The 26,521-nt window shown below is 42.2% G+C and overlaps 2 protein-coding genes across 2 annotated transcripts; both read left to right on the top strand.

The window, feature by feature from the left end:
* The first annotated feature begins 6,385 nt into the window (after positions 1–6,385).
* Positions 6,386–9,580, top strand: LOC124046422 (cytochrome P450 1B1-like). The gene has a single exon (XM_046366769.1). The coding sequence runs from the start codon at positions 6,681–6,683 to the stop codon at positions 8,259–8,261; it is 1,581 nt and encodes a 526-aa protein (XP_046222725.1). The 5' UTR covers positions 6,386–6,680; the 3' UTR covers positions 8,262–9,580.
* Positions 9,581–11,769: 2,189 nt separating this feature from the next.
* On the top strand, positions 11,770–14,040 carry LOC124045250 (cytochrome P450 1B1-like). Its single transcript, XM_046364531.1, has one exon. The coding sequence runs from the start codon at positions 12,102–12,104 to the stop codon at positions 13,674–13,676; it is 1,575 nt and encodes a 524-aa protein (XP_046220487.1). The 5' UTR covers positions 11,770–12,101; the 3' UTR covers positions 13,677–14,040.
* Positions 14,041–26,521: the final 12,481 nt, after the last annotated feature.

Below are 26,521 nucleotides of genomic sequence, written 5' to 3'. Positions count from 1 at the left end.
CTTATTTAGGCTTGCCATAACAAAAGGCTTATTATGTGATTGTTAAGCACTGAACCTATTTAGGCTTGCCATAACAAAAGGCTTATTATTTTATTAATTTGACATTATGGGGTAATGTAGGGGGTAATGTAGGCAATGTAGGCCATTATGGGGTAATGTAGGCAAGTAACAAAATAAATTGCTATTTAATCCATCTTCAATTCAGGCTGTAACACAACAAAATGTGGAAAAAAGTGGTGTGAATACTTTCTGACGGTACTGTAAATGTCAGGTTATATCCGATCACACAGGACTGGGGGGGGGGGTCAGTTAAGAACAAATTCTTATTTACAATGACGGCCTACTGGGGAACAGTGGGTTAACTGCCTTGTTCAGGGGCATAACGACAGATTTTTACCTTGCCAGCTCAGGAATTCAATCCAGCAACCTTTTGGTTACTGGCCCATCGCGCTAACCACTAGGCTACCTGCCACCCCAGAATTTGTTATTCTCCAGCCTTTGCTGTTTCATTGATTGATTTGAGTTGGCTTGTTGCGGGGATCATGTTAGTCACTCAGCCCATGAAATGTGTGGTGTCAGACGAAGTTCAGAATGAGTGAAGCCATGGAGGCTTGGCACAGGGCTTTTTGGCGAGTACACAAACAAGAAATGGAAGTGAGTCAATAATTTAAGCCTCCTCTCCAGTTGGGCCGCTGACTGGACCTCTATCAGGAGGGACCTGTCTGTGGCGGATCTGACTGGACCTCTATCAGGAGGGACCTGTCTGTGGCGGAGCTGACTGGACCTCTATCAGGAGGGACCTGTCTGTGGCGGAGCTGACTGGACCTCTATCAGGAGGGACCTGTCTGTGGCGGAGCTGACTGGACCTCTATCAGGAGGGACCTGTCTGTGGCGGAGCTGACTGGACCTCTATCAGGAGGGACCTGTCTGTGGCGGATCTGACTGGACCTCTATCAGGAGGGACCTGTCTGTGGCGGAGCTGACTGGACCTCTATCAGGAGGGACCTGTCTGTGGCGGAGCTGACTGGACCTCTATCAGGAGGGACCTGTCTGTGGCGGAGCTGACTGGACCTCTATCAGGAGGGACCTGTCTGTGGCGGAGCTGACTGGACCTCTATCAGGAGGGACCTGTCTGTGGCGGATCTGACTGGACCTCTATCAGGAGGGACCTGTCTGTGGCGGATCTGACTGGACCTCTATCAGGAGGGACCTGTCTGTGGCGGATCTGACTGGACCTCTATCAGGAGGGACCTGTCTGTGGCGGAGCTGACTGGACCTCTATCAGGAGGGACCTGTCTGTGGCGGATCTGACTGGACCTCTATCAGGAGGGACCTGTCTGTGGCGGAGCTGACTGGACCTCTATCAGGAGGGACCTGTCTGTGGCGGATCTGACTGGACCTCTATCAGGAGGGACCTGTCTGTGGCGGAGCTGACTGGACCTCTATCAGGAGGGACTTGTCTGTGGCAGATCTGACTGGACCTCTATCAGGAGGGACCTGTCTGTGGCGGAGCTGACTGGACCTCTATCAGGAGGGACCTGTCTGTGGCGGAGCTGACTGGACCTCTATCAGGAGGGACCTGTCTGTGGCGGAGCTGACTGGACCTCTATCAGGAGGGACCTGTCTGTGGCGGAGCTGACTGGACCTCTATCAGGAGGGACCTGTCTGTGGCGGATCTGACTGGACCTCTATCAGGAGGGACCTGTCTGTGGCGGAGCTGACTGGACATCTATCAGGAGGGACCTGTCTGTGGCGGAGCTGACTGGACCTCTATCAGGAGGGACCTGTCTGTGGCGGAGCTGACTGGACCTCTATTAGGAGGGACCTGTCTGTGGCGGATCTGACTGGACCTCTATCAGGAGGGACCTGTCTGTGGCGGAGCTGACTGGACCTCTATCAGGAGGGACCTGTCTGTGGCGGAGCTGACTGGATCTTTGTAGCACATCCTAGCTGTTATGGTCATGGTGGTGAGATGTTGCAACACAGCGCACAGGGTGAACATTCTTCATGACAAACGATTTCATGGTGTACTTATACCATATTCATGGTCACAGACATTTTTATGTATATAATTCTCTGTGTTAATCATTACTATTTTATGTCACACGTTGTCTTGAATTATGAATAGATTGCAACACTCTTTTATGTCATGCGTGCTATGAGGATATATACAGTGGACTTGAATGCAGGGAAAATGTCCTCAACATGTTAAAAGGTTCCAGTAATTCCATGACACTTTACTTTATCAGCATTTTCATACTTAGAAAAAGGTTCAACAGATTATGGGCCCACATTGGCCATCGGGCCAGGGCTCTCGTGTAAAAACGGGCGTCATTGCAGAGGCCAAGAGCTAGGTTACTTATTCACTTCAAGATTTACAACAAGTGTTGTTTATCTTTGTGCACATTGTGACACCTCTGCATTTTCCCAACCACCGTGTCAAGGTGTTATCATTCCACTGAAGTGAATGTTGCCCAATCCTTCCTCATTTATTTTCAATCCTCCTTATATACTGCAATCAAGACAGTGTTTGAGCAGTGTCTGTGTGTCCTCATACCGTGCATGGTCAGCCCCGAAAAAATGCACTAATCTCAAACATCAGATTCTCAAACTAGCAATGTTCGGTGGTTACCTCCTTGGCCGGCTGAGATGGCCAAGGCCCAGGGATGTTTTGGTTGGTCTGTTTAGTGGTTTGTCTGGGTTGTTTTTAGCAGTCTCATTTTCAATATATACCCCTTTTCTTTCTAAAGCCTAATCTACACTGAAATTCCTGCATTCCCCTCTGCTCTTTCCCAAGTCCCACCGGCTCCCCAACTGCCTGTTGGACCCTTGGCTTTCCTCTTCTCTCCTTCCCCTCCTTCCCCCTTCCTTCCTCCCTGTCGATGCTGTGCGTGACAGTAGCTCACTGAGAAGTGGAAATGAGACTAGTAAACAATGATTAGCTCCAGAGCTGGGGCAGCCTGGTCCACCATGGGTCCTCTCTCCATGGGCCCGCCACCAGCGCATTACATGCAACATGAAGCCTTCCAAGCCCCTCCCCCTCCCGCCAGCAGAGTCAGCTCAGGGTCAGGGCCAACCTTTCACAGCCAGGTTACAGGAGATAATCACAGACAAACACGACAGCCACACGCAAAAAGCACACACGAGCCCTCGCCCACCGCAAACCTGGTTTTAATTAGAGGTGATGGGGATGTGTGGCCATATGTGAAGAGGAGTGCAGGAGGAGGAGGGGGTCAGTTAGGGTGTAGTGTTGCACACACAAAATTATTCCTCTATAGCAAGAGAACGAGACAACGAGAAATAGTCATCCCAGTGAAGAAGCTTCTTCTGATCTGAGACATTGCTGTCTCTGGTTAACCTAGGAATCATGCTGGATGTTTTTGTGTTTTTAGGAACATCACATTTCTCCAGACAAAACAGGGAGAGGGAAGTGAACAGCTTTTAGACAGAGTAGGAAGTTGTGTAACTCTTTTAACAGAAAATACCCATTTCATTTTTAAGTATAAAGGGTCAGACAAAACTTGACTCATTGAAGGTACAACCTGCAGAATTAAAGATTGTGGCTTTAATTGTGGCCAAACTGTGGAATAGAGATACCATTTCACATTTGCTCTAAGAGCTGTTGGTATACTTCCTAGATGTATTTCACTTAACCAATTAGAAGAAACAACCAATTAAACCTAGTAGTAAAACATACAAAGCATGTTTAATGTACTATTTGACATTTAAGCTAGGCTCCACATTGTGTGATTTTACCTGAATTCCATTTCAAGTCTCAGAGGAACAAGAAACTACAAAAATAAACATGATGTTTTTTTTCTCACCATTACAGAGTTTAAAATATTCCTGTAGACCTTTTCCCATCCTTTCTTCCCATCTTCAACATTACTGTACCTCAGCATTGCTAATTATCCCTCAGTATGTGACGGGCTCTCGAGTGGTGCAGTTGTCTAAGGCACTGCATCTCAGTGCAAGAGGCGTCACCACAGTCCCTGGTTTGAATCCAGGCTGTCCAATAGGGCGGCGCACAATTGGCCCAGCGTCGTCAGGGTTTTGGCCGTGATAGGCCGTCAATGTAAATGAGAATTTGTTCTTAACTGACTTGCCTAGTTAAATAAATGATAAATAAAATAAATACATCAATATAATGTGGACTCTACAGGGACCACAGGGCCTGCTAGACTTGCTACCACCTTCTCTTTGCAAGTCTCATGTTTAATAAAATCTCAGCTGAATTCATACGTTAATCAACTTAAGAAAGGCTTAGTCAGATCAGATTGATCCCTTAAATACACATTTTATAACCTTAGCTGTGAAAATATGGTATGCAATGATTATAGGTTTTAAATAAGCTAGACCAAAACATAGAAAAAGTGTATCACTTTAACACTCTTTCTTCAACACCCATAGTGAGAATTCCCACTCCCCACTTTCCCATTTCCTCATGCACCATTAATGAGTGACTGTGCTGGAGCATTACTGAAGTCTCTGTCCCTCTAACTTACGGCCTCACTTCTGAAATGTTTTAGTGCCTTCAATTAGCGTCATTACCTCCCTGCAAAAATAAACTTCGCAGTTGGTGGGGAAGCTAGAAACGCAAATGTATTCTTTGGCACTGAGTCGAAAAAAAGTTTTGCCTCAGGAACTAAAATTAGTCTTTGAGCTGAAAGGTTAATAGAATCAATGGGCCAGTGATTTCCATAAGGAATAAACTGCACTTTGTAATGAATGCCAAGGACAGGACTCCGGGTGACCATGATGTGTGTGTGCTACCAGGCATGAAAGCATGATACATCTCAGGTACCAAAACCTACATCTTGAGAGTGTCATCATTCCTCCTGCACCTTTTGAGGGGCCAGAAAATCATTATAGCCTTCTGATCTCCTGAAAAGTTTCCCCCTAACTCTTTTGAGCTCAACAGTCTTGTTTTGGGGAAAGAAAACCATGTCAAAAGGCACCTGAGGTGTATGGCGATAAAAGTAAGCTGCCATTGGATAGCACACAATTGAAACATGGCTCTCGTGTGCAAACCTACTGGCACTTTTATGCTTTGTACTGCAAATGCTTGAAGATATGCTGTAGTATGAGACCTGCTGAAGATGTGAATAAGAATCTTTTATGGATTTTTCTATGCTAAGATAATGTAAGTGTGTTGTATAAGCATATTTATGAAAGGTAAGTCAGTCTATACCGGCATTGCAAAATGCAACATTGGATTTAAACAAACATGTAAATCTTGAGGCCTTTACATGAGTGGTGGAATGGTAGTTCTTCATATTGGAAAAATAAACCTATAAATTAGTCTATAAATATATTTCAATCCACACAGATAATTATTTGAGTTGTATCCATGTACAGTCATTCACAGTGAGTCGTTTTCAAATTACAGTGATATTGATACAGTGACAAAGATCTAACAATATTATTATTACAAATATTGTTTGTTTCATCTTTTGCTCAATATTATGGAAAGCAGTCAGACTCGGCTCCTGCACAACTTTTGCTGAACTTCAGAGTACCACATGGGGATTAGATTAGAAGCGCGACATAGTTGAGTGATTTAGTCAATTATATATATATGCTGTTGACTACCTTGAACGGATTACAGGTAAGTACATTATGTTTAAAATGATAAATTAAGAATAATACTACCACAATGGTATTACAACAGTCAATATGTAGCGTGCGCACAAAACTAATGGAAGACTAAAGCAGGTACTGGCTTTGCACAGTACCTGAAAAGTTGTAAAACTCACTGTAAACCCATCATTTTTAAACACACATTTATTAGGATACATGGCATCATGATTACATTCACTTTGTTATTTTATTGAGACACTAAACAGAGTTTACATTAGGCTATTTATGCAAAGTATAGAATTTCCATGCAGACGCGCACAAAAGCAACCCATAACTTATCGACTATTGCAACTAAATAGGATATTCCATGACTTATTAACACACGTAAAATTAAAAGTTATTGTAAACAGTTCTTACATTTTACGCAATTAGAAGGTAAAAAAATAAAAGAGAAACAAACCATATGCTTGCTATAAGATTTTCTTGAATCTTCAAATTATAACAACCAACGTAAGAAAGTATAACAATTTAACATGGGATACCACTGTTACTATTCGAGTTAGTAAAATAATTGTTACTTTCCTCCTAAACGTATTTGCTGGAGTTCACCTCTGCAGAGAGAGGTCTCTGCGCGCTTTTGGTTCCAGTGCGTAGCGCGCGTCGAGGTCGAACATCAGAATGATAATATATATAGGGCTACCACAATGGGAGGAGTATGAAAATAATGCTCAGCCCTACCCACCGACTGCAAACATATAAGACACCTTGCTGAAGCAAAACTAGTCACTAAAGTCTTAAATCTTGCTGAAAAGAGTGACAAGAGGAAACCAACTTCACCTTAACTCACCAAGCTTCATCTGAGATATTTTCCCAAGAAGTACTGAGACTGTCCCCATGGTCTCAGAAGGATACTTGGGACTCTAAGCTAATGGAACTTGTTTAATTCACTTTTGAACATTATTTAATTTAATTATTCTATGTTTTTTTAACAAAAAAGTGAGTGCTGGAGTAAAGTTGTCAAGAAAACGAAACTTTTTTGTAGCTTTTTTTTCATTCACAATATCTGTCTCCGGGAATAGGTGTTCTGATCATTCATAGCCATGGCACTGCTGGACACAGAGTTTGGGGTGAAGGGCAGCAGCATCATCAGAGAATGGAGTGGACAGGTCCAGCCAGCTCTGGTCGCCTCCCTTGTTTTCCTCTTCTGTCTAGAAGCCTGTCTATGGGTCAGGAATCTCAGACTCAAGAGAAGGCTGCCAGGACCCTTTGCCTGGCCGGTGGTGGGCAATGCCATGCAGCTGGGGCAGATGCCTCATATCACCTTCTCCAAGCTGGCAAAGAAGTACGGCAACGTGTATCAGATACGACTGGGCTGCAACAACATAGTGGTGCTCAATGGAGACACAGCAATACGAGAAGCCTTGGTTCAACACAGTACAGAGTTTGCAGGCAGACCCAACTTTGTGTCTTTTCAGATGATTTCAGGAGGCAGGAGCTTGACTTTCACTAACTACAGCAAACAGTGGAAAATGCACAGGAAAATTGTACAATCTACCATTAGAGCGTTCTCCTCTGCCAACAGCCAGACCAAGAAAGCATTTGAGCACCACGTTTTGGGAGAATGTATGGATCTTGTGCAGGTATTTCTGAGAATGAGTGCAGATGGACGATATTTTAATCCCTCTCATGAATTTACAGTAGCTGCTGCAAATGTAATCTGTGCACTGTGCTTTGGAAAACGTTATGGCCATGATGACATTGAGTTTAGAACCCTTCTGGGCAGAATGGACAGGTTTGGAGAGACGGTGGGGGCTGGCAGCTTGGTGGATGTCATGCCCTGGCTTCAGAATTTCCCAAATCCTGTCCGCAGCATCTACCAGAATTTCAAACATATAAACGAGGAGTTTTTTGCCTTTGTGAAAGATAAAGTGATGCAGCACAGAGAAACCTTCAGGCCTGACGTGACGCGTGACATGAGTGATGCCATCATTAACGAGATTGAGCACAGAAATGACAGTGGACTGGCCAAAGACTTTGTTGAAGGAACAGTCACAGACCTCATTGGAGCTGGCCAAGAAACAATGTCAACCATTTTCCAATGGATTCTCCTGCTTTTGATTAAATACCCCAACATCCAAACCAGGCTGCAGGAGCAGATTGACAAAGTGGTAGGCCGTGACAGGCTGCCCTGTATTGAGGACAAAGCCAGCCTGTCTTACCTAGATGCTGTTATCTATGAGACCATGCGCTATACCAGCTTTGTACCCCTCACCATCCCACACTCCACCACCTCAGATGTCACCATCGAAGGCTTCCACATCCCCAAAGACACAGTGGTCTTCATCAACCAGTGGTCCGTCAACCACAACCCTTTAAAGTGGAAGGACCCACATCTCTTTGACCCCTCACGTTTCCTCAATGAAAATGGTGCCCTTGACAAGGACCTGACCAACAGCGTCATGATCTTCTCTACTGGTAAGAGACGATGTATTGGCGACCAGATTGCCAAGGTGGAAACATTTTTATTTACAGCCGTCTTGCTTCACCAGTGTACCTTTGAGAGCAACCCATCAGAGGCCCTGACCCTTGACTGTTCCTATGGGCTCACACTGAAGCCTCTCCACTACACCATCACAACCAAGCTCAGGGGGAAGCTGCTCGGTCTGGTGTCCCCAGCATAAAAATCTCATCCCATTATTGTGGGCAACATTGCCAATCAATTACATTTTACAGTGAGTATAAGCAAACCTGCACTGAATGCTGTTGTTGAAGAGTGTAATATTTCATATTTAATATTTAATTAATATCTGAACACAATTGAATATGTTTGCAATGTTGTTGATACAGAATTGAAAGTATGATTACAGTAATGGAAAGTTTGCTAGGTAGAGATGAATCTCCTTTGTTGGGGGCCAGGGGTCAGGTCGTGGGGTCAATGGAGTTGAACAGGCTTTCAAACTATGTACCTGATCATATTCTGTAAGGAAGTATACTTTTGTTTTATATACATTTTGAGTGTTGAGCTTAATTCATAAACAGTATTCAGCATGTTAACGTATGAAAATATGTGTATGAAACTAGAATATCACTCAAAAGTCAATGGAAGGTTATATCATAGTGTAATATGCTTGTGAGTGTTTATGAATGTTGTCGTCACACCCAAGGAACCACAATTTGTTTCGTGTTGAGGACTTTTCGGAATTCCTCACATCAAGATGGTGATGTATCAATGTAGTTAACCTTTTCACATAAAGCAGTCACAAAATATTTGTATAGATATATTTCAGGTATGAAAATGATTTGTATTATAATCCAATCCACTATCTACTGTACACCATGAATATGAGCACATTGAAATGCTGTCGGAAGATAACAAATGCTGACAAACTGCTAAAGGGAAATCAAGTTATCTATATGCTATAGCCTACAGTGTGAAGACAATTCAGAGATAACAGCATTGGTACCTCTGTGTAACTTCAAGCTCAGTGTCCCCAACCAAGTTAGGAGGTGTTTCAATGGAGAGGTGGCTTTGGAATTGTGGGATTGATAATGCTGATGAATACATGGGAGATGACCAACTCCAGACACTGACTGCATTGATCTCCTTAGAAATCAACTGAACAGGCACTCCGGCGACACAACCCATCCCTTCATATCCAAACTAACTGTCACTAAATACAATACTACTACACAAATCAATGGAATTTTCAAGTCTGTATGTATTTAAACAAATGCATGTCTGTTTACACCTCAAGGGTCTGAAATCTATATGGATGTCATTTCACCTTTGTCAAAGAGCACGTATTCAGGAATGGATGAAATAGTGTTCAGAATCTCTGCCTCTCTCAAACCAAGAAACTCAACTACAGCATGCGTTGAATGTCCAGGAAAGGATTCATCGTAGAAAATACTGTGTTGAATTTTTTTTTTTTTAAATAAACAAATTATATGCTTGAAAAATCAGATATCTGGAATGAATAAAGCAACGTTTTAAACAGTCGGGGGTTGATAGTGACGGATTCTGCTTCTCTCTTGCTTGTCATTGATTAACCCATTAAGCATCTCATCATTGGAAGGAGTGCAGTCTCCTGTCCATTGCAATGTGTTGTTTTTTGTAGTGACACACTCCACGTAAAGTGCAATGAATATCAGCTGGTGCATAACATATTCCAAAATAAAGATTATTAAGGAAATACACACTCTAAGGTACATTTTAAATGCAATAAACATGTGATCACGTATAATAAAACTGCAAACTAGTCTTTGGTGTTAACGCTCATTATGTTTTATAGCTAATCTCCACCAGTCTTGCATGTTCTCTCATCCAAACTGTCAGAAACACATCAGGTGTCAGGTAGCCTAGCGTTTAGAGCGCTGTGAAAAATCTGTCTCTCCGCCCTTGAGCAAGGCACTTGACCTGACTTGCTCCAGGGTCGCCATTGATAACGGCGAGTTGGGATATGCATAAAAAGACGTACAATTCACACATGCGTGTATAACAAACTTGTGCATGTGAGAAGTCAGACAAATATAAGCACCCACCTAACTATTTATTTATTATTATCAAATGTATTTGAATTGTGATCTGGTTCAGCAACAATACATGACACAAGAGAAGAATCGCTCCTTGCAGCATTACTATCAGTGGTCCATTAGAGTACAGAACTCCATAGTAGTTCAAATCCTGCTGAATAGATTTAAAACCCAAATAGGACAACTTTGATATGTTCCTCTGAAAAGCCTTATGACTAGCGTTATTGCCAGAGGTCCCTGTTTTTAACTCACTTTTATACTATTTTGATATAGCCACCAGCCTAAGACCTACATTATCTCATTTACTATGTATAAAGGACCATTATGCTAAAGAAGAAAAAAAGCTCTGGTAAATACTGTATATACTTTTATAGAACATATAAAATAATATTGTACAATGTGTATCTATTCTGTGATAAGATCCAAAACCCAGAGCTTTCATGGTCATATCTTGGATTCTATTCCTAGTAGTGTTTAGAGTTAGGCTGAAAATAACAGATACAATTTTTTTTATAATGTCATAAAAAAAGGCACACATTAGTTTTCAACAGACATAAGAAAGCTCCTTCCAAAGTTACAAGTAGTCCTGCCTTGGCCTGGGTGCTTCACTGAGACGTTGCTTTACATACACTATATTTCAGTCTGGAATCGTTCCTATAGAGAGGCAATCAAGCAATTTTCAGAATATAACCGGACCAATCAGTGTTCCCTGAGTTTAACTATGGTGAGTTTAGCTATGGTGAGTTTAGCTATGGTAAGTTTAGCTATGGTGAGTTTAGCTATGGTGAGTTTAACTATGGTGAGTTTAGCTGTGGTGAGTTTAGCTATGGTGAGTTTAGCTATGGTAAGTTTAGCTATGGTGAGTTTAGCTATGGTGAGTTTAGCTATGGTAAGTTTAGCTATGGTGAGTTTAGCTATGGTGAGTTTAACTATGGTGAGTTTAGCTGTGGTGAGTTTAGCTATGGTGAGTTTAGCTATGGTGAGTTTAACTATGTTGAGTTTAACTATGGTGAGTTTAGCTGTGGTGAGTTTAACTATGGTGAGTTTAACTATGGTGAGTTTAGCTGTGGTGAGTTTAGCTATGGTGAGTTTAGCTATGGTGAGTTTAGCTATGGTAAGTTTAGCTATGGTGAGTTTAGCTATGGTGAGTTTAACTATGGTGAGTTTAGCTGTGGTGAGTTTAGCTATGGTGAGTTTAGCTATGGTGAGTTTAACTATGTTGAGTTTAACTATGGTGAGTTTAGCTGTGGTGAGTTTAACTATGGTGAGTTTAGCTGTGGTGAGTTTAGCTATGGTGGTCTGTGTGACTGAAAGTTTGAACCCTAACTACTACACCATGTTCTAAAATTCTCCCCTGTGGTACCTGTATTGTGTTTAAAGGTAGTGCAGCCCAGTCTTTTAGAGTCTCTGGCCCACTAAATCTAAACTCCTTCTGCTTTAGTCCTAGGTTCAGGCGGGCCTGAATGGTTTCTGCTTTCCTTTTTGTCTCACCGTGGCATTGAGTGTTAGGGAAAAGAAAGACTCCGCAGGAACGAGCACTTCGGCGCATAAAAAAAACCCGAATAGGAGTTTTAAGTCCCTGAACCCTCCCACAGAGGAGATATAAGGGAGAGTGTCAAGACTGAAATCTGCATTCCTCTAATGTGGTCATCTGAAGACGGACAGCGACTGCACTACTACTAACCACTCAACCTGATCAAGCCTGTTCACAAGCCAGCACGGAGGAGGAGGAGACAGACACCGTAGTGTGAGAGGTGCTGAAAACCTTCTCGTTGTCTCAATTCATTTTCTTCGTTTTTGGGATGATCATGCAGGACTGACCATACTTAAAAACAGACAGCATTATTATTTCGTTTATTTGGAATTTAGGTGGAGAGGAGGACCTATTTTAAAAATCCGGTTACCAGGAATAGCATTCAACAAAATAAAAGTGGGATCCCTCTCAGAATTTGAAGGATTGAGTACCAGAATTAGAACATCTCAGCACCATGGCACTGCTGGACACAGAGTTTGGGGTGAAGGGCAGCAGCATCATCAGAGAGTGGAGTGGACAGGTCCAGCCAGCTCTGGTCGCCTCCTTTGTTTTCCTCTTCTGTCTAGAAGCCTGTCTATGGGTCAGGAATCTCAGACTCAAGAGAAGGCTGCCAGGACCCTTTGCCTGGCCGGTGGTGGGCAATGCCATGCAGCTGGGGCAGATGCCTCATATCACCTTCTCCAAGCTGGCAAAGAAGTACGGCAACGTGTATCAGATACGACTGGGCTGCAACAACATAGTGGTGCTCAATGGAGACACAGCCATACAAGAAGCCTTGGTGCAACACAGCACAGAGTTTGCAGGCAGACCCAACTTTGTGTCTTTTCAGTCAGTGTCTGGTGGTAACAGCATGACATTCTCTAACTACAGCAAACAGTGGAGGACCCACCGGAAGATCGCTCAGTCCACCATTAGAGCTTTCTACTCTGCCAACAGCCAGACCAAAAAAGCATTTGAACAGCACGTTGTTGCAGAGGCTACTGAGCTCATTGAAGCTTTCCTCAAACTCAGTGCTGATGGACAGTTTTTCAACCCTGCTCACGAACTGACAGTAGCTGCTGCAAATGTAATCTGTGCACTGTGCTTTGGAAAGCGTTACGGCCATGATGACATGGAGTTTAGAACCCTTCTGGGCAGTGTGGACAGGTTTGGAGAGACGGTGGGAGCTGGCAGCTTGGTCGATGTCATGCCCTGGCTTCAATATTTCCCAAATCCTGTCCGCAGTGTCTACCAGAGCTTCAAAGACCTCAATAAAGAGTTTTTCACCTTTGTGAGAGACAAGGTGGTGGAGCACAGGGAGACGTTTGACCCTGAAGTGACCCGGGACATGAGTGATGCCATTATTCAGGTAATTGACAAGGCAGGCCATGATACCGGGTTGACGGAGGCCCACACAGAAGGGACTGTGTCCGATCTGATTGGTGCGGGACTGGATACTGTGTCAACTTGCCTTCATTGGATGCTCCTTTTATTGGCAAAATACCCCAACATCCAAACCAGACTGCAGGAGCAGATTGACAAAGTGGTAGGCCGTGACAGGCTGCCCTGTATTGAGGACAAAGCCAGCCTGGCTTACCTAGATGCTGTTATCTATGAGACCATGCGCTATACCAGCTTTGTACCCCTCACCATCCCACACTCCACCACATCAGATGTCACCATCGAAGGCTTCCACATCCCCAAAGACACAGTGGTCTTCATTAACCAGTGGTCTGTCAACCACAACCCTTTAAAGTGGAAGGACCCACATCTTTTTGACCCCTTACGGTTCCTCGATGAAAATGGTACCCTTGACAAGGACCTGACCAACAGTGTGTTGATATTCTCAGCAGGGAAGAGGCGATGTATCGGTGACCAGATCGCCAAAGTGGAGGTTTTTTTATTTTCTGCTATTTTGATTCACCAGTGCAGCTTTGAGAATAACCCAAGTCAGGACCTCTCCTTAGACTGCTCCTATGGGTTAACACTGAAGCCCCTAAACTACAAGATCTCTGTCAAGCTCAGAGGAGAATTACTTAATGCGGCATAAAATCTTGTGATTTGTGCTTTCAAACAGAGCACCCACTAATGGACTGCAGTAATCCAATGCACTATAAAAGGTATGTACACAACAGTGAATAGTTTTGCTTGGTAGGTACCAGCCATATGACTTATATTGATACTTATGTCAATAGATTACTATTATTATAATTAGCTAAACTGATTGTTGATTGTATAAATCACTTTTTGTGATAGATAACTGAATCGTGTTTGTTAATTGTATCATTTTATTGCACTGGCTATACAGTTGAAGTCGGAAGTTTACATACACCTTAGCCAAATACATTTAAACTCAGTTTTTCACAATTCCTGACATTTAATCATAGTAAAAATACCTTGTCTTAGGCCAGTTAGGATCACCACTTTATTTTAAGAATGTGAAATGTCAGAATAATAGTAGAGATAATAAATTATTTCAGCTTTAATTTCTTTCACCACATTTTTTTATATCTTTTTTTATTTCACCTTTATTTAACCAGGTAGGCTTGTTGAGAACACCTTTATTTAACCAGGTAGGCTTGTTGAGAACACCTTTATTTAACCAGGTAGGCTTGTTGAGAACACCTTTATTTAACCAGGTAGGCTTGTTGAGAACACCTTTATTTAACCAGGTAGGCTTGTTGAGAACACCTTTATTTAACCAGGTAGGCTTGTTGAGAACACCTTTATTTAACCAGGTAGGCTTGTTGAGAACAAGTTCCCAGTGGGTCAGAAGTTTACATGCACTCAATTAGTATTTGGGACATTTCCTTTAAATTGTTTAACTTGGGTCAAACATTGTGGGTAGCCTTCCACAAGCTTCCCACAATAAGTCGGATGAATTTTGTCCCATTGCTCCTGACAGAGCTGGTGTAACTGAGTCAGGTTTGTAGGCCTCCTTGCTCGCACACACGTTTCAGTTCTGCCCACACATTTTCTGTAGGATTCAGGTCCGGGCTTTGTGACCACTCCAATACCTTGACTTTGTTGTCCTTAAGCCATTTTGCCACTTTGGAAGTATGCTCAGGGTCGTTGTCCATTTGGCAGACCCATTTGCGACCAAGCTTTAACTTCCTGACTGATGTCTTGAGATGTTGCTTCAATATATCCACATAATTTTCCCTCCTCATGATGCCATCTATTTTGTATGATGCCATCTATTTTGTGAAGTGCACCAGTCCCTCCTGCAGCAAAGCAACCCAACAGCATTATGCTGCCACCCCCGTGCTTCACGGTTGGGATGGTGTTCTTTGGCTTGCCATCCTCCCCCTTTTTCCTCCAAACATAACGATGGTCATTATGGCCAAACACTTCTATTTTTATTTCGTCAGACCAAAGGACACTTGTACAAAAAGTACAATATTTTATGGAGCAGTGGCTTCTTCCTTGCTGAGCGGCCTTTCAGGTTATGCCGATATAGGACTTGTTTTACTGTGGATACAGAGACTTTGGTACCTGTTTCCTCCGGCATCTTCACACGGTCCTTTGCTGTTGTTCTGGTATTGATATGCTCCTTCCTGAGCGGTATGACGACTGCGTGGTCCCACGCAGTATGACGGCTGCGTGGTCCCATGCTGTTTATACTTGCGTACTATTGTTTGTACAGATGAATGTGGTACCTTCAGGCATTTGGAAATTGCTCCCAAGGATGAACCAGACTTGTGTAGGTCTACAATTTTTTTTCTGAGGTCTTGGCTGATTTCTTTTGATTTTCCGATGATGTCAAGCAAATAGGCACTGAATTTAAAGGTAGGCCTTCACATACATCCACGGGTACACCTCCAATTGACTTAAATGATGTCAATTAGCCTAACAGAAGCTTCTAAAGCCATGACATCATTTTCTGGAATTTTCCAGTCAACTTAGTGTATGTAAACTTCTGACCCACTGGAATTGTAATACAGTGAATTATAAGTGAAATATTCTGTCTGTAAACAATTGTTGGAAAAATTACTGGTGTCATGCACAAAGTAGATGTCTTAACCGACTTGCCAAAACTATAGTTTGTAAATAAGAAATTTGTGGAGTGGTTGAAAAACAAGTTTTAATGACTCCAACCTAAGTGTCTGTAAACTTCCGAGTTCAACTGTAGCACATTTCTTACATTTGAAAAAGAGACCTCATCCCTCCAGATTTATAAATATATAATGTAGCAATTCATGTTACATATATCCCTCCTAAGTGTTTATAGAAGTTGGGTGTAAACTCCATCAAAGTATTATGCCACAGTAGAATTCAATATATTAGATAAATGAATAAGAACCTAGATATGTGTGTGCAGATTTCTACATAAGTGTTACGTAAGAATAAAACATATATATATTGCATGTAGACTATGTGGCTAAATTTTAAGTATCTATTGTTATACATACAAGGATATTTAGATTTGCCACCCTAAATTTGCTAATATAAACTGGTGGAATGAATCATTTTACTGTAAGTGCTTTGTTGTTGCAGTGATGTGGACAAATCATGTGTTAGGCAGGTATCATGTTGCCCCTGTAGATATATTTTAAGAATTATACCTCCTCTGACCCATTCTGATATGTTTTCATGGTGTTTTTGTCTGCATAAGTACCTACTGTAATAACAATTATAAATGTTCTGAAATTTCAGTACACTTACATAATTCCATTGTATTATGATGACTTATACATGTACTGTATGCGATCTATAGTGCCTGAGCTCCATGCAATAAATCCTATACGCCTTCTCAGCCGTGTCTGTGGCTTACGTCAGTCTGAGGACAACACAAGTGCCAGGAACAAGACAATACAGGGAGGTCAAAGAGATGATAATAGATCATGATGTCGCGTCTGTGTGTTGCCATGAAAGATTGATGTGGGGCTGGGCTGTAGGCAGCACACATGCTCTTCATCCAGACCCCCAACACCCTGGGTTTGGATAGGGCACATGCAGTCACAGCCCCAGCCACAGGCCCCACTCATCAATATTTCACCCAAGGCAGTCTGCACTCTTAGAATAAAGGCTTCCAAAAGGGTTCTTCGGCTGTCCCCATAGGATACCCATTTTTGGTTCCAGGTACAACCCTTTTGGGTTCCAGGAAGAAAGAGTTTATCTGGAACCAACAAGGGTTCTACCTTGAACCAAGAAGGGTTGTACCTGGAAGCAAAAAGGGTTCTAACATGGACCCCAAAAGGGTTCTACCTGGAACCAAAAGGGTTGTACCTGGAACCAAAAAGGGTTCTAACATGGACCCCAAAAGGGTTCTACCTGGAACCAAAAGGGTTGTACCTGGAAGCAAAAAGGGTTATAATATTGAACTTGAATACCTGGATAGGAAAGCAGTACATTTGCTCTTATATAAGAGACAGATACTATCTCAGGTTCACAGAAAAGTCTTAGACTATGTATGAGAATTAGACAACCCTTGGACGTCTTCTATTTCTTCTTCGTACTTCCACAACTCTGTAGACCAGGGGTTCCCAAACTTTTTTGGCCCACGAACCCATTTTGATATCTGAATAATCTTGGGACCCCAACCATGTGAAAAGTGTGACCCCAACCAACCAAAATTATGTAATTAACACTCAATGTTAGATTTTTTTATTTGGGGCTATGGCAGTCATTTGAAAAACATTCTAACATTATTTCTGATTGTCTTCATGACTCACGATCACATCATTTTAGTGTGGGGCTACTAATGAGATGGGTTGCTGGATGCACGTCACGTCTGACTTTCTCAAAGTCAAGGGGTGTGGTCAACAGAGCGCATCTCACCTCTGTTGTCACATCCAACCTGGATCAATATTTGGCTTTAATGCACACGAGAGCACTGAATCCAGCTACACACAGTTATGAGCTGGGGAAATGTAGGCCACCATAAGTCAACCAAGTTCCTCTCTCAGTGTGAAAAATCTTTTTAACACTCCTCCTCGATAACCACCAAACTTTGGTATGAAATAGAACATTGTCATACTCTGATCCCATATCTCCACATATCTCCCATATTTTGCTAACAGGTGTGTGCGCAGTGGATGTGGTTTGATGTAGTTTACAATCGAAGTTACCTGCTGCAGAATACACTGAGTGTACAAAACATTAAGGACCCCTTCCTGAGTTGCACCCCTCCTACCATATCCCAATCAAAGTTACTTAAATATGGTCTTGCCCATTCAACCTCTGAATGGCATACATACACAGCGCATGTCTCAATTGTATCGAAGCTTAAAAATCCTTCTTGAAAACTTCTTCAGGATCAGTGTCTCTTCCATAGGACGGTTGCGCTAACGTAGGCTAATGCAATTAGCATGAGATTGTAAGTAACAAGAACATTTCCCAGGACATAGACATATCTGATATTGGCAGAAAGCTTAAATTCTTGTTAATCTAACTGCACCGTCCAATTTACAGTAGCTATTACAGTGAAAGAATGGCATGCTATTGTTTGAGGAGAGTGCACAATTTTGAACATGAAAAGTTATTAATAAACAAATTAGGCACATTTGGGCAGTGTTGATACAACATTTTGAACAGAAATGCAATGGTTCATTAGATCAGTCTAACACAAAAGAACGGTTGTTTTTTTCTTTGTATTATGTTTTACCAGATCTATTGTGTTATATTCTACTACATTCCTGTCACATTTCCACAAACTTCAAAGTGTTTCCTTTCAAATGTTACCAAGAATATGCATATCCTTGCTTCGGGGCCTGAGCTACAGGCAGTTAGATTTGAGTCTGTCATTTTAGGTGAAAATTGGGGGGGAAAAGGGGGTAATCAATAACCTGTCTCCTCCCCTTCATCTACACTGATTGAAGTGGATTTAACAAGTGACGTCAATAAGGGATCATAGCTTTCACCTGGATTCCCCTGGTCAGTCTATGTCATGGAAAGAGCAGATATCCTTAATGTTTTGTACACTCAGTGTATCTCTGAGTTCTGTGCTCAGCTCTTTTGCCCCCAGTTGCTCTCTGTGTCTCATAAATCAAATAAAATGTTATTGGTCACATACACGTGTTTAGCAGATGCTAAGTGAAATGCTTGTGCTTCTAGTTCCGACAATGCAGCAACATCTAGCAAGTAATATCTAACAATTTCACAACAAATACCTAATACACACAAATCTAAATACACACAAATCTAATGCATTCATATGGCAGAGGGAGACACACTCATAATAGCATTCCCCGACATGTATAGCGAACAAAAGTCAATGAATGCATTGGCATCGTGGCCCTCACAGCTAATGTCCATTTGGAGAGCATAAACGTGGGAGTTTTTGAGTCCTTCAGTCAGAGCAAATATTCTTTGTTTAACAGTGTTATCTGACAAAAGTCAGATAACACTGCCTCCCCACACATTGTTTTCACCATATCAATTGCGTCAAAGTCTCTGCTATAGTGTGTGGATTCATAGTGTAGCAGGCCTAGTCATTCACCGTGGGAATGATTCAAGTGCTTTTCCCATGATCCAAGGGCGTTCTCTGGTTGAATTATATGTTTTAGATTTGAATCATTTTCATTCAGATTTTTAGAGTTAACCACATTACAGTGGTTTTGAGATACAAAGACGATATTATAATAAATAAATAAATTCTCCAACGACCCTATTTTCATATCAGGCAACCCCCTATTTCTCACCTCCGTCTACAAAATACTGATATATGCTGTACATCTACATTTCACATACATGTTTTTATAGAGAGTTGCTCCTCTCCACTGCTCCCCCTCTCCCAGTATCCCCATCCCCACAGCCAGTGGTGCATGTAGCCTCCACACGCTGAGCTCTGCTGTGCTGGGCTTCGGTCTGGAGCCTGCAGGAATGAGCACTGTGGGTGAACTCTGAGGGAGGCTTGTTTTGAAATGTGTTAATTCAGAGCAGGCTGGAGACGTTCTGTACCGCTTTAGTCTCTCTCTGCTCTGACAACATTGGGAGCTTGGAGGGGGTGGGGTGTGGGTGGGGGCCACATGCGAGGAGACATTGAGTAGCCGCAGTATGTGCCTCCAGTTCAGCAAAGCTAGTCGCCTGATCCCTCAACTGCCTGCCCCCCCCTCCCACACTCCCCAGACTCACCCCAGAAATCTCCCATTGACAGAGTCCCTTTCACCCCATTCACCCACTCCTCCCCCTAGCCCAAGGCCCCAGGACTGCTGAATTTGATTTCTGACAGGAAAACAAAACTTGTACGAGCAACCTTTTTTTCAGCTCGAGTTCTTTGTATTTTGCACAAACACACATCCACAGAATGACCTCCCACACCGGCCTTCCCTCCCCCTGCTACCAGCTACCGCTCTGTGCTGTAAATAATCTCTCTCCCTCTGCCAGAGTCCTGACAGGCATGTTAAAAAGACTGTTCAGTAGATGAAGTAGTAACCATAGTGAGGTGACTGTACACAGAAGCCGTCAGAGAGATTGGGCAGAAAGATGTCATGCATAAAGAATATGTTCTACTGTCCAGTGCCATCCCTAACAATACAGTGGAACATTGAGTCTGGGAAGTTTTCATTCAGTCTTTTCAATGGAGGCACTCCTGAATATCAAAAACTACCAAAGTTTCACTTTGACAAACATTAGAATGGAAGGAAATGTCAGAAAAATGTAATGAAAGGTGACATTTGAAAAAGTCATATGACTTTGTAACAAATGTAGTTATGAGGTTTAAAATACAAAACATACAGTGTCAGTTTCCACAACAGTGTTCAATGGTCTTAGAATATCGCTGGAACTATTGGTTCAAATAAACAGGGACTGTTTTTCCCCAAGATTATCTGGCTGCCGCTTTCGGACCCAAAGCAGAAATCATCAGCTTCTGCCTGTCAGTTTAATAAGCATGATCCTTCCTTTAACAGATCCTCCATGTATTAAAGAATGTCAGTCTGTCATCAGAACACTTCACAGCACACAACGAACTTAATTGTTTTCACTCGAAAGTGGAAAGAGTCCTTCTTTGCATTCAAATTCAATCTAATGTATTCCAGAGTTGGACTGTGATATTCCATTGGTTCCACTGGTTAACCCAAAAATATGTTTCCCCTCTTTTGAAACCCCCATTGGAATGATATCATAGCCATAAACATGTGGCAGGACTTACAATAGTTTTCTATTTGACATTACAATGATATTTTTAATGCCTTGCTATGGACAGAATATAATAAAAACAAATTAATGCTTGAAGTAAATTCCACCAATCAGTGTAAGTTAACTTAGTGGTCCTGGAAACCGTCTCATATTAAGTCCATAGTGACGTGTGACCTGACCTTGGTCAGTAAACAAGCTAAACAAATGTTTTGACCGCTGCGGGCCCCTGCTGCTCAGGATGATTGTGGGCTCTCAACCTCTGTAGCCGACGTAAGACTTTCAAGCGTGTTAACTTTTGCAAGGCTTTGCCCGGACCGGCATCCCTAGCCATGTCCTCAGAGCACGAGCAGACCAGCTGGCTGGAATGTTTTCGGACATTCAATCTCTCCCAGTCTGTTGTCCCCACATGCTTCAAGATGTCCACCGTTGTTCCTGTACCCAAGCAAGCGAAGGAAAGCATGGCCAACCGTAGAAAAATGCTTATTGAAATTCTCAATTATGGTGGATTTATCAGTGGTGACAGTGTTTCCTATCTTCAGTGCAGTGGGCAGCTGGGAGGAGGTGTTCTTATTCTCTATGGACTTTACAGTGTCCCAGAACTTTTTTGAGTTAGTGTTGCAGGAAGTCAATTTCTGCTTGAAAAAGCTAGCCTTGGCTTTTCTAACTGCCTGTGTATAACGGTTTCTAGCTTCCCTGAACAGCTGCATATCACGGGGGCTGTTCGATGCTAATGCAGAACGCCATAGGATGTTTTTGTGTTGGTTAAGGGCAGTCAGGTCTGGGGAGAACCAAGGGCTATATCTGTTCCTGGTTCTAAATTTCTTGAATGGGGCATGTTTATTTAAGATGGTTAAATACTTATGTCATGTCAATACTTATGTCATACAATACTTATGTCATGCAATAAAATGCTAATTAATTACTTAAAAATCATACAATGTGATTTTCAGGATTTTTGTTTTAGATTCCGTCTCTCACAGTTGAAGTGTACAGACCTCTACATGCTTTGTAAGTAGGAAAACTTGCTAAATCGTCAGTGTATCAAATACTTGTTCTCCCCACTGTATATATAACCATTGATTCTTGAAGAATAGAACTTATAAATGTCTCATTAGCTTAGTTCAACTGTATATATAATTTACAAGTCCAAAAGTGGATGTAGCAATGTCGGAGTGGCATAGACTAAAATACAGTAGAATAGAATACAGTATATACACATATAAGATGAGTAAAGCAAAAAAATGTAAACATTTAAAGATATGTAAAGATATAATTGAATTGTATTATTATATGTAGTAGAACACGTGTGAGTTAGAAGAAGCCTACATAACCAACCCATAAAGTACAATTGAACATCCATATAGTATGACTGGCTATGTATACTTTAACTGATTTATCCTGCAACAGATGTGGTTCAATAAGTAATATACATTTGTGTCTTCTAATGCTTCTTTAGAGGAAAGTAATCTAAAAGTTACTGAATTTAATCAGATGACGTTTCTGAGTTTGGGTAATTCAAAAGTTACGTTGCTGATTACAATTTTGGACAGGTAATAGTAACTGTAATGGATTACATTTAGAAAGTAACCTACCCTGCAGACAACAACAAGACAGTCTACAGGGAGGTGGTTAGAGCACTGGTGGTGTGGTGCCAGGACAATAACCTCTCCCTCAACATCAACAAAACCAAGGAGCTGATCGGGGTCTAGAGGAGAGAACGCCCCCATCCACATCAACGGGGCCACAGTAGGAAGGGTCAAAAGCTTTAAGTTCCTCAGCATGCACATCACTGAAGACCTGAAATAGTTCCATCACATCGACACCGGGGTGAAGAAGGCACAAGAGTGCCTTCAACAGCGCCGTCTTCTTGAAGAACTTCGGCATGGTCCATAAGACCCTCATGAACCAATGCACCATTGAGAGCATTCTGTCGGGCTGCATCACTTCCTGGTACAGCAACTGCACTGCCAGTCAGCCCAACGCATCATAGGGGGCACCTTGCCTGCTCTCCAGGACATTTACGGCACTCCGTGTCGAAGGAAGAAGATCATTAAGGACCTCAGCCACCCGGACCATGGACTGTTCACTCAGCTACCGTCTGGCAGACGGTACATGTTTGGAAACACCTTCTATCGCTAGGCCATCAGACTGTTGAACAGCCATCAATAGCATTTTACCTGCCCTGTACTCTGTCCTATACCTTGAGACTTTTTTGCACGCATATTTACTCACACAAAACACACACACACACACCTCATACAAACGCAGACTCCTGTACTCATATACTGTATACATGCACACTCACACACACACACATGCGCCCATACTCATAAACAAATACACATACTGTACACACACATTCACACACACACAGCCAACGCTGCTGTCCCATTTACAATATATAGAGACATCAAATAATGGACACTTCTAGTTTCTTGTATACTGTTTTTCACATTGTGCATTTATATACTGTATTCTCAACATACAGTGCCTTCGGAAAGTATTCAGACCCCTTGACTTTTTCCAAATGTTGTTAGGTTACAGCTTTATTCTAAAATTGATTCAATCGTTTTCTTCCCTCATCAACCTAGACTTGCGTATTATTGTTAGTACAGATGAACGAGGTACCTTCAGGCGTTTGGAAATTGCTCCCAAGGATGAACCAGACTTGCGGAGGACTACAATTTTTTTTATGAGGTCTTGGCTGATTTATTTTGATTATCCCATGATGTCAAGTAAAGAGGCACTGAGTTAGAAGGTAGGCCTTGAAATACATCCACAGGTACACTTCCATTTGACTCAAATTATGTCAATTAGCCTATCAGAAGCTTCTAAAGCCATGACATAATTGTCTGGAATTTTACAAGCTGTTTAAAGGCACACTTCTGACCCACTGGAATTGTGATAGTGCCAGACATGAGTGAAATAAGTGAAATAATCTGTATGTAAAAAAAAGCAAAAAATGTGTGGAGTGGTTGAAAAGCTAGTTTTAATGACTCCAACCTAAGTGTATAAAAACTTCCGACTTCAACTGTACAATATACTTGCAGTGAAGCCGCTCAACAACTACACCACACCAGTCATCCAACAGACTCCCATTCAGAGCGACACACAGAGCGACACAAGGTTCCCCCCGATGGTACCCCAAGAGCTGTCCTTCAACCATCCGAGACCCTGCCCACAACCCCCCCCCAAGAAAAAAATATATAATAATAATAATTCCATTCCCCACCCCTAAGAACCACCCCCTCCCCCAATGCACCAACAACCAAGAAAATGAACGAAAGAGAAAAAAGAAAAAGACAAAGGAAAACAAAAAACAACTATGCAAAAAACAAAGGAGATCAATGACAACTAAATTCATAACAGCAAGGCCAACTGTATATGTTTGAGTGCATGTCTGGCACTATTCACATGTGTGTGTGTCCGTGGATACGAGTCTTCTTGGATATGACGCTACAAGCTTGGCACACCTGTATTTGTGGAGTTTCTCCCATTCTTCTCTGCAGATCCTCTCAAGCTCTGTCAGGTTGGATGTGGAACATCACTGCATGGCTATTTTCAGGTCTCTCCAGAGATGTTTGATCGGGTTCAAGTCCGGGCTCTGGCTGGGCCACTCAAGGACATTCATAAAGTTGTCCCAAAGCCACTCAAGCAGTGTCTTGACTGTGTGTTTAGGGTTGTTGTCCTCTTGAAAGCTGAACCTTCGCCCCAGTCTGAGGTCCTGAGCGCTCTGGAGCAGGTTTTCATCAAGGATCTCTATGTACATTGCTCCGTTCATCTTTCCCTCGACCCTGACTAGTCTCCCAGTCCCTGATACTGAAAAACATGGTATTGGCCAGGTGATGAGCAGTGCCAGGTTTTCTCCAGACATGATGCTTGGCATTCAGGCCAAAGTGTTCAATCTGGGTTTCATCAGACCAGAGAACCTTGTTTCTCATGGTCTGAGAGTCCTTTAGGTGACTTTTGGCAAACTCCAAGCAGGATGTCATGTGCCTTTTACTGAGTAGTGGCTTCTGTCTGGCCACTCTACTATAAAGTCCTAATTGGTGGAGTGCTGCAGAGATGGTTGTCCTTCTGGAATGTTCCTCTATCACAGACACACTCTGGAGCTCTGTCAGAGTATCCATTGGGTTCTTGGGCACCTCCCTGACCAAGGCCCTTCTCCCCTGATTGCTCAGGTTTGGCCGGCGGCCGGTTCTAGGAAGAGTCTTGATGGTTACAAACTCCTTCCATTTAAGAATGATGTGGCCACTGTGTTCTTGGGGACCTTCAATGCTGCAGAAAAGTTTTGGTACCATTCCCCAAATCTGTGCCTCGACACAATCTTGTCTCCAAGTTCAACTTCATGGCTTGGTTGTAAATAAGGTATTTATTTCAGTTTTCTTTTTTGTATAAATTTGCTAACATTTCTAAAAACCTGTTTTCACTTTGTCATCATGGGGTATTGTGTGTAGATTGATGATTATTTTTTTATTTAATCCATTTTCGAATAAAGCTATAACATAACAAAATGTAGAAAAAGTCAAGGGGTGTGAATACTTTCCGATTGTTAATATTTTCCGATTGTTAATCTTATCATATATCTCCAATGTCAAATTAGTGTGTCTTGGTTGCAGTGAAACTGTCCCTGATAGCAAATAATTCAATCTGAGACGTCATTAGGAATCTGAGCATGGAACTTTAAAAAGTTAGGCCTACCTTACGACTGGATGTGCCTCCTTGTCCCGGACCTGCTGTCTCTAACTCTGCATGATCAGCTATGAAAAGCCAACTGACATTTACTCCTGAGGTGCTGACCAGTTGCACCTGCTACAACCACCATTATTATTATTTGACCCTGCTGGTCATCTATGAACGTTTGAACATCTTGGCCATGTTCTGTTATAATCTCCACCCGGCATCTTAACCCAATGAGAGAAGGTCACAAGTGTTTCCCTAAAAGCTGTCTGGGTTTAAACATCTTGTATTGTACAGAAAGTGAATAGCTTTATCAATTTGTAGTGACAGAATTAGATTACTTCCCAGGCAAAGTAAATGTTGTCTCCTCAGCTATAGGAGGTGGCAGCTCAGCCTCAGAATGTCAAAGAAACTAAACAATGATATCAGCACATGCATCAGAGTCATGAATTTCAAGGTTATTTTGCTGCTTTTAGCATAAAGCATTGCGGACCAAAGCGTTGTTATAGATCACTTTATATTATCGGATCTGTTTAATTCCTTACGAATCTTAAGCTAGCAATGGGTAGGCCTGTGCTTTTTGACATTTTATTTCATAAAAGGCAGTCAGTCCTATGGCATACCCCTCTCATAACCCCTCAATTCGAGGGGCAGGCAGGATGAGCAGGAAGGCTATTTAAAGAGTGCATCGTGAGTGGAGGAATTGGCCATCCTTTCAGAAAGTGTTCATACCCCTTGACCTTTTCCACGTTTTGTTATGTTACAGCCTGAATTTAAAATGGATTGAGATTTGCTGTCACTGGCTTACACACAAAACCCCATAATGTGAAAGTGGAAATATGTTTTTCTTAATGTTTACAAATTAACTGAAGTGTCTTGAATCAATAGGTGTTCAACCCCTTTTGTTATGACAAGCCTAAATAAGTTCAGGAGTAAAAATGTGCTTAACAAGTCACATTATAAATTGCATGGACTCAAACTGTGTGCAATAATAGTGTTTAACATGATTTTTGAATGACTACCACATCTATGTACTCCACAAATAATTGTATGGTTCCTCAGTCAAGCAATGAGTTTCAAACACAGATTCAACCACAATGAGCAGGGAGGTTTTCCAATGCCTCGCAAAGAAGG

The sequence above is a fragment of the Oncorhynchus gorbuscha genome, linkage group LG10 (genome assembly GCF_021184085.1).
Source record: "Oncorhynchus gorbuscha isolate QuinsamMale2020 ecotype Even-year linkage group LG10, OgorEven_v1.0, whole genome shotgun sequence".
NCBI lineage: Eukaryota > Metazoa > Chordata > Actinopteri > Salmoniformes > Salmonidae > Oncorhynchus > Oncorhynchus gorbuscha.
This window is presented reverse-complemented; position numbering and strand designations above follow the sequence as displayed.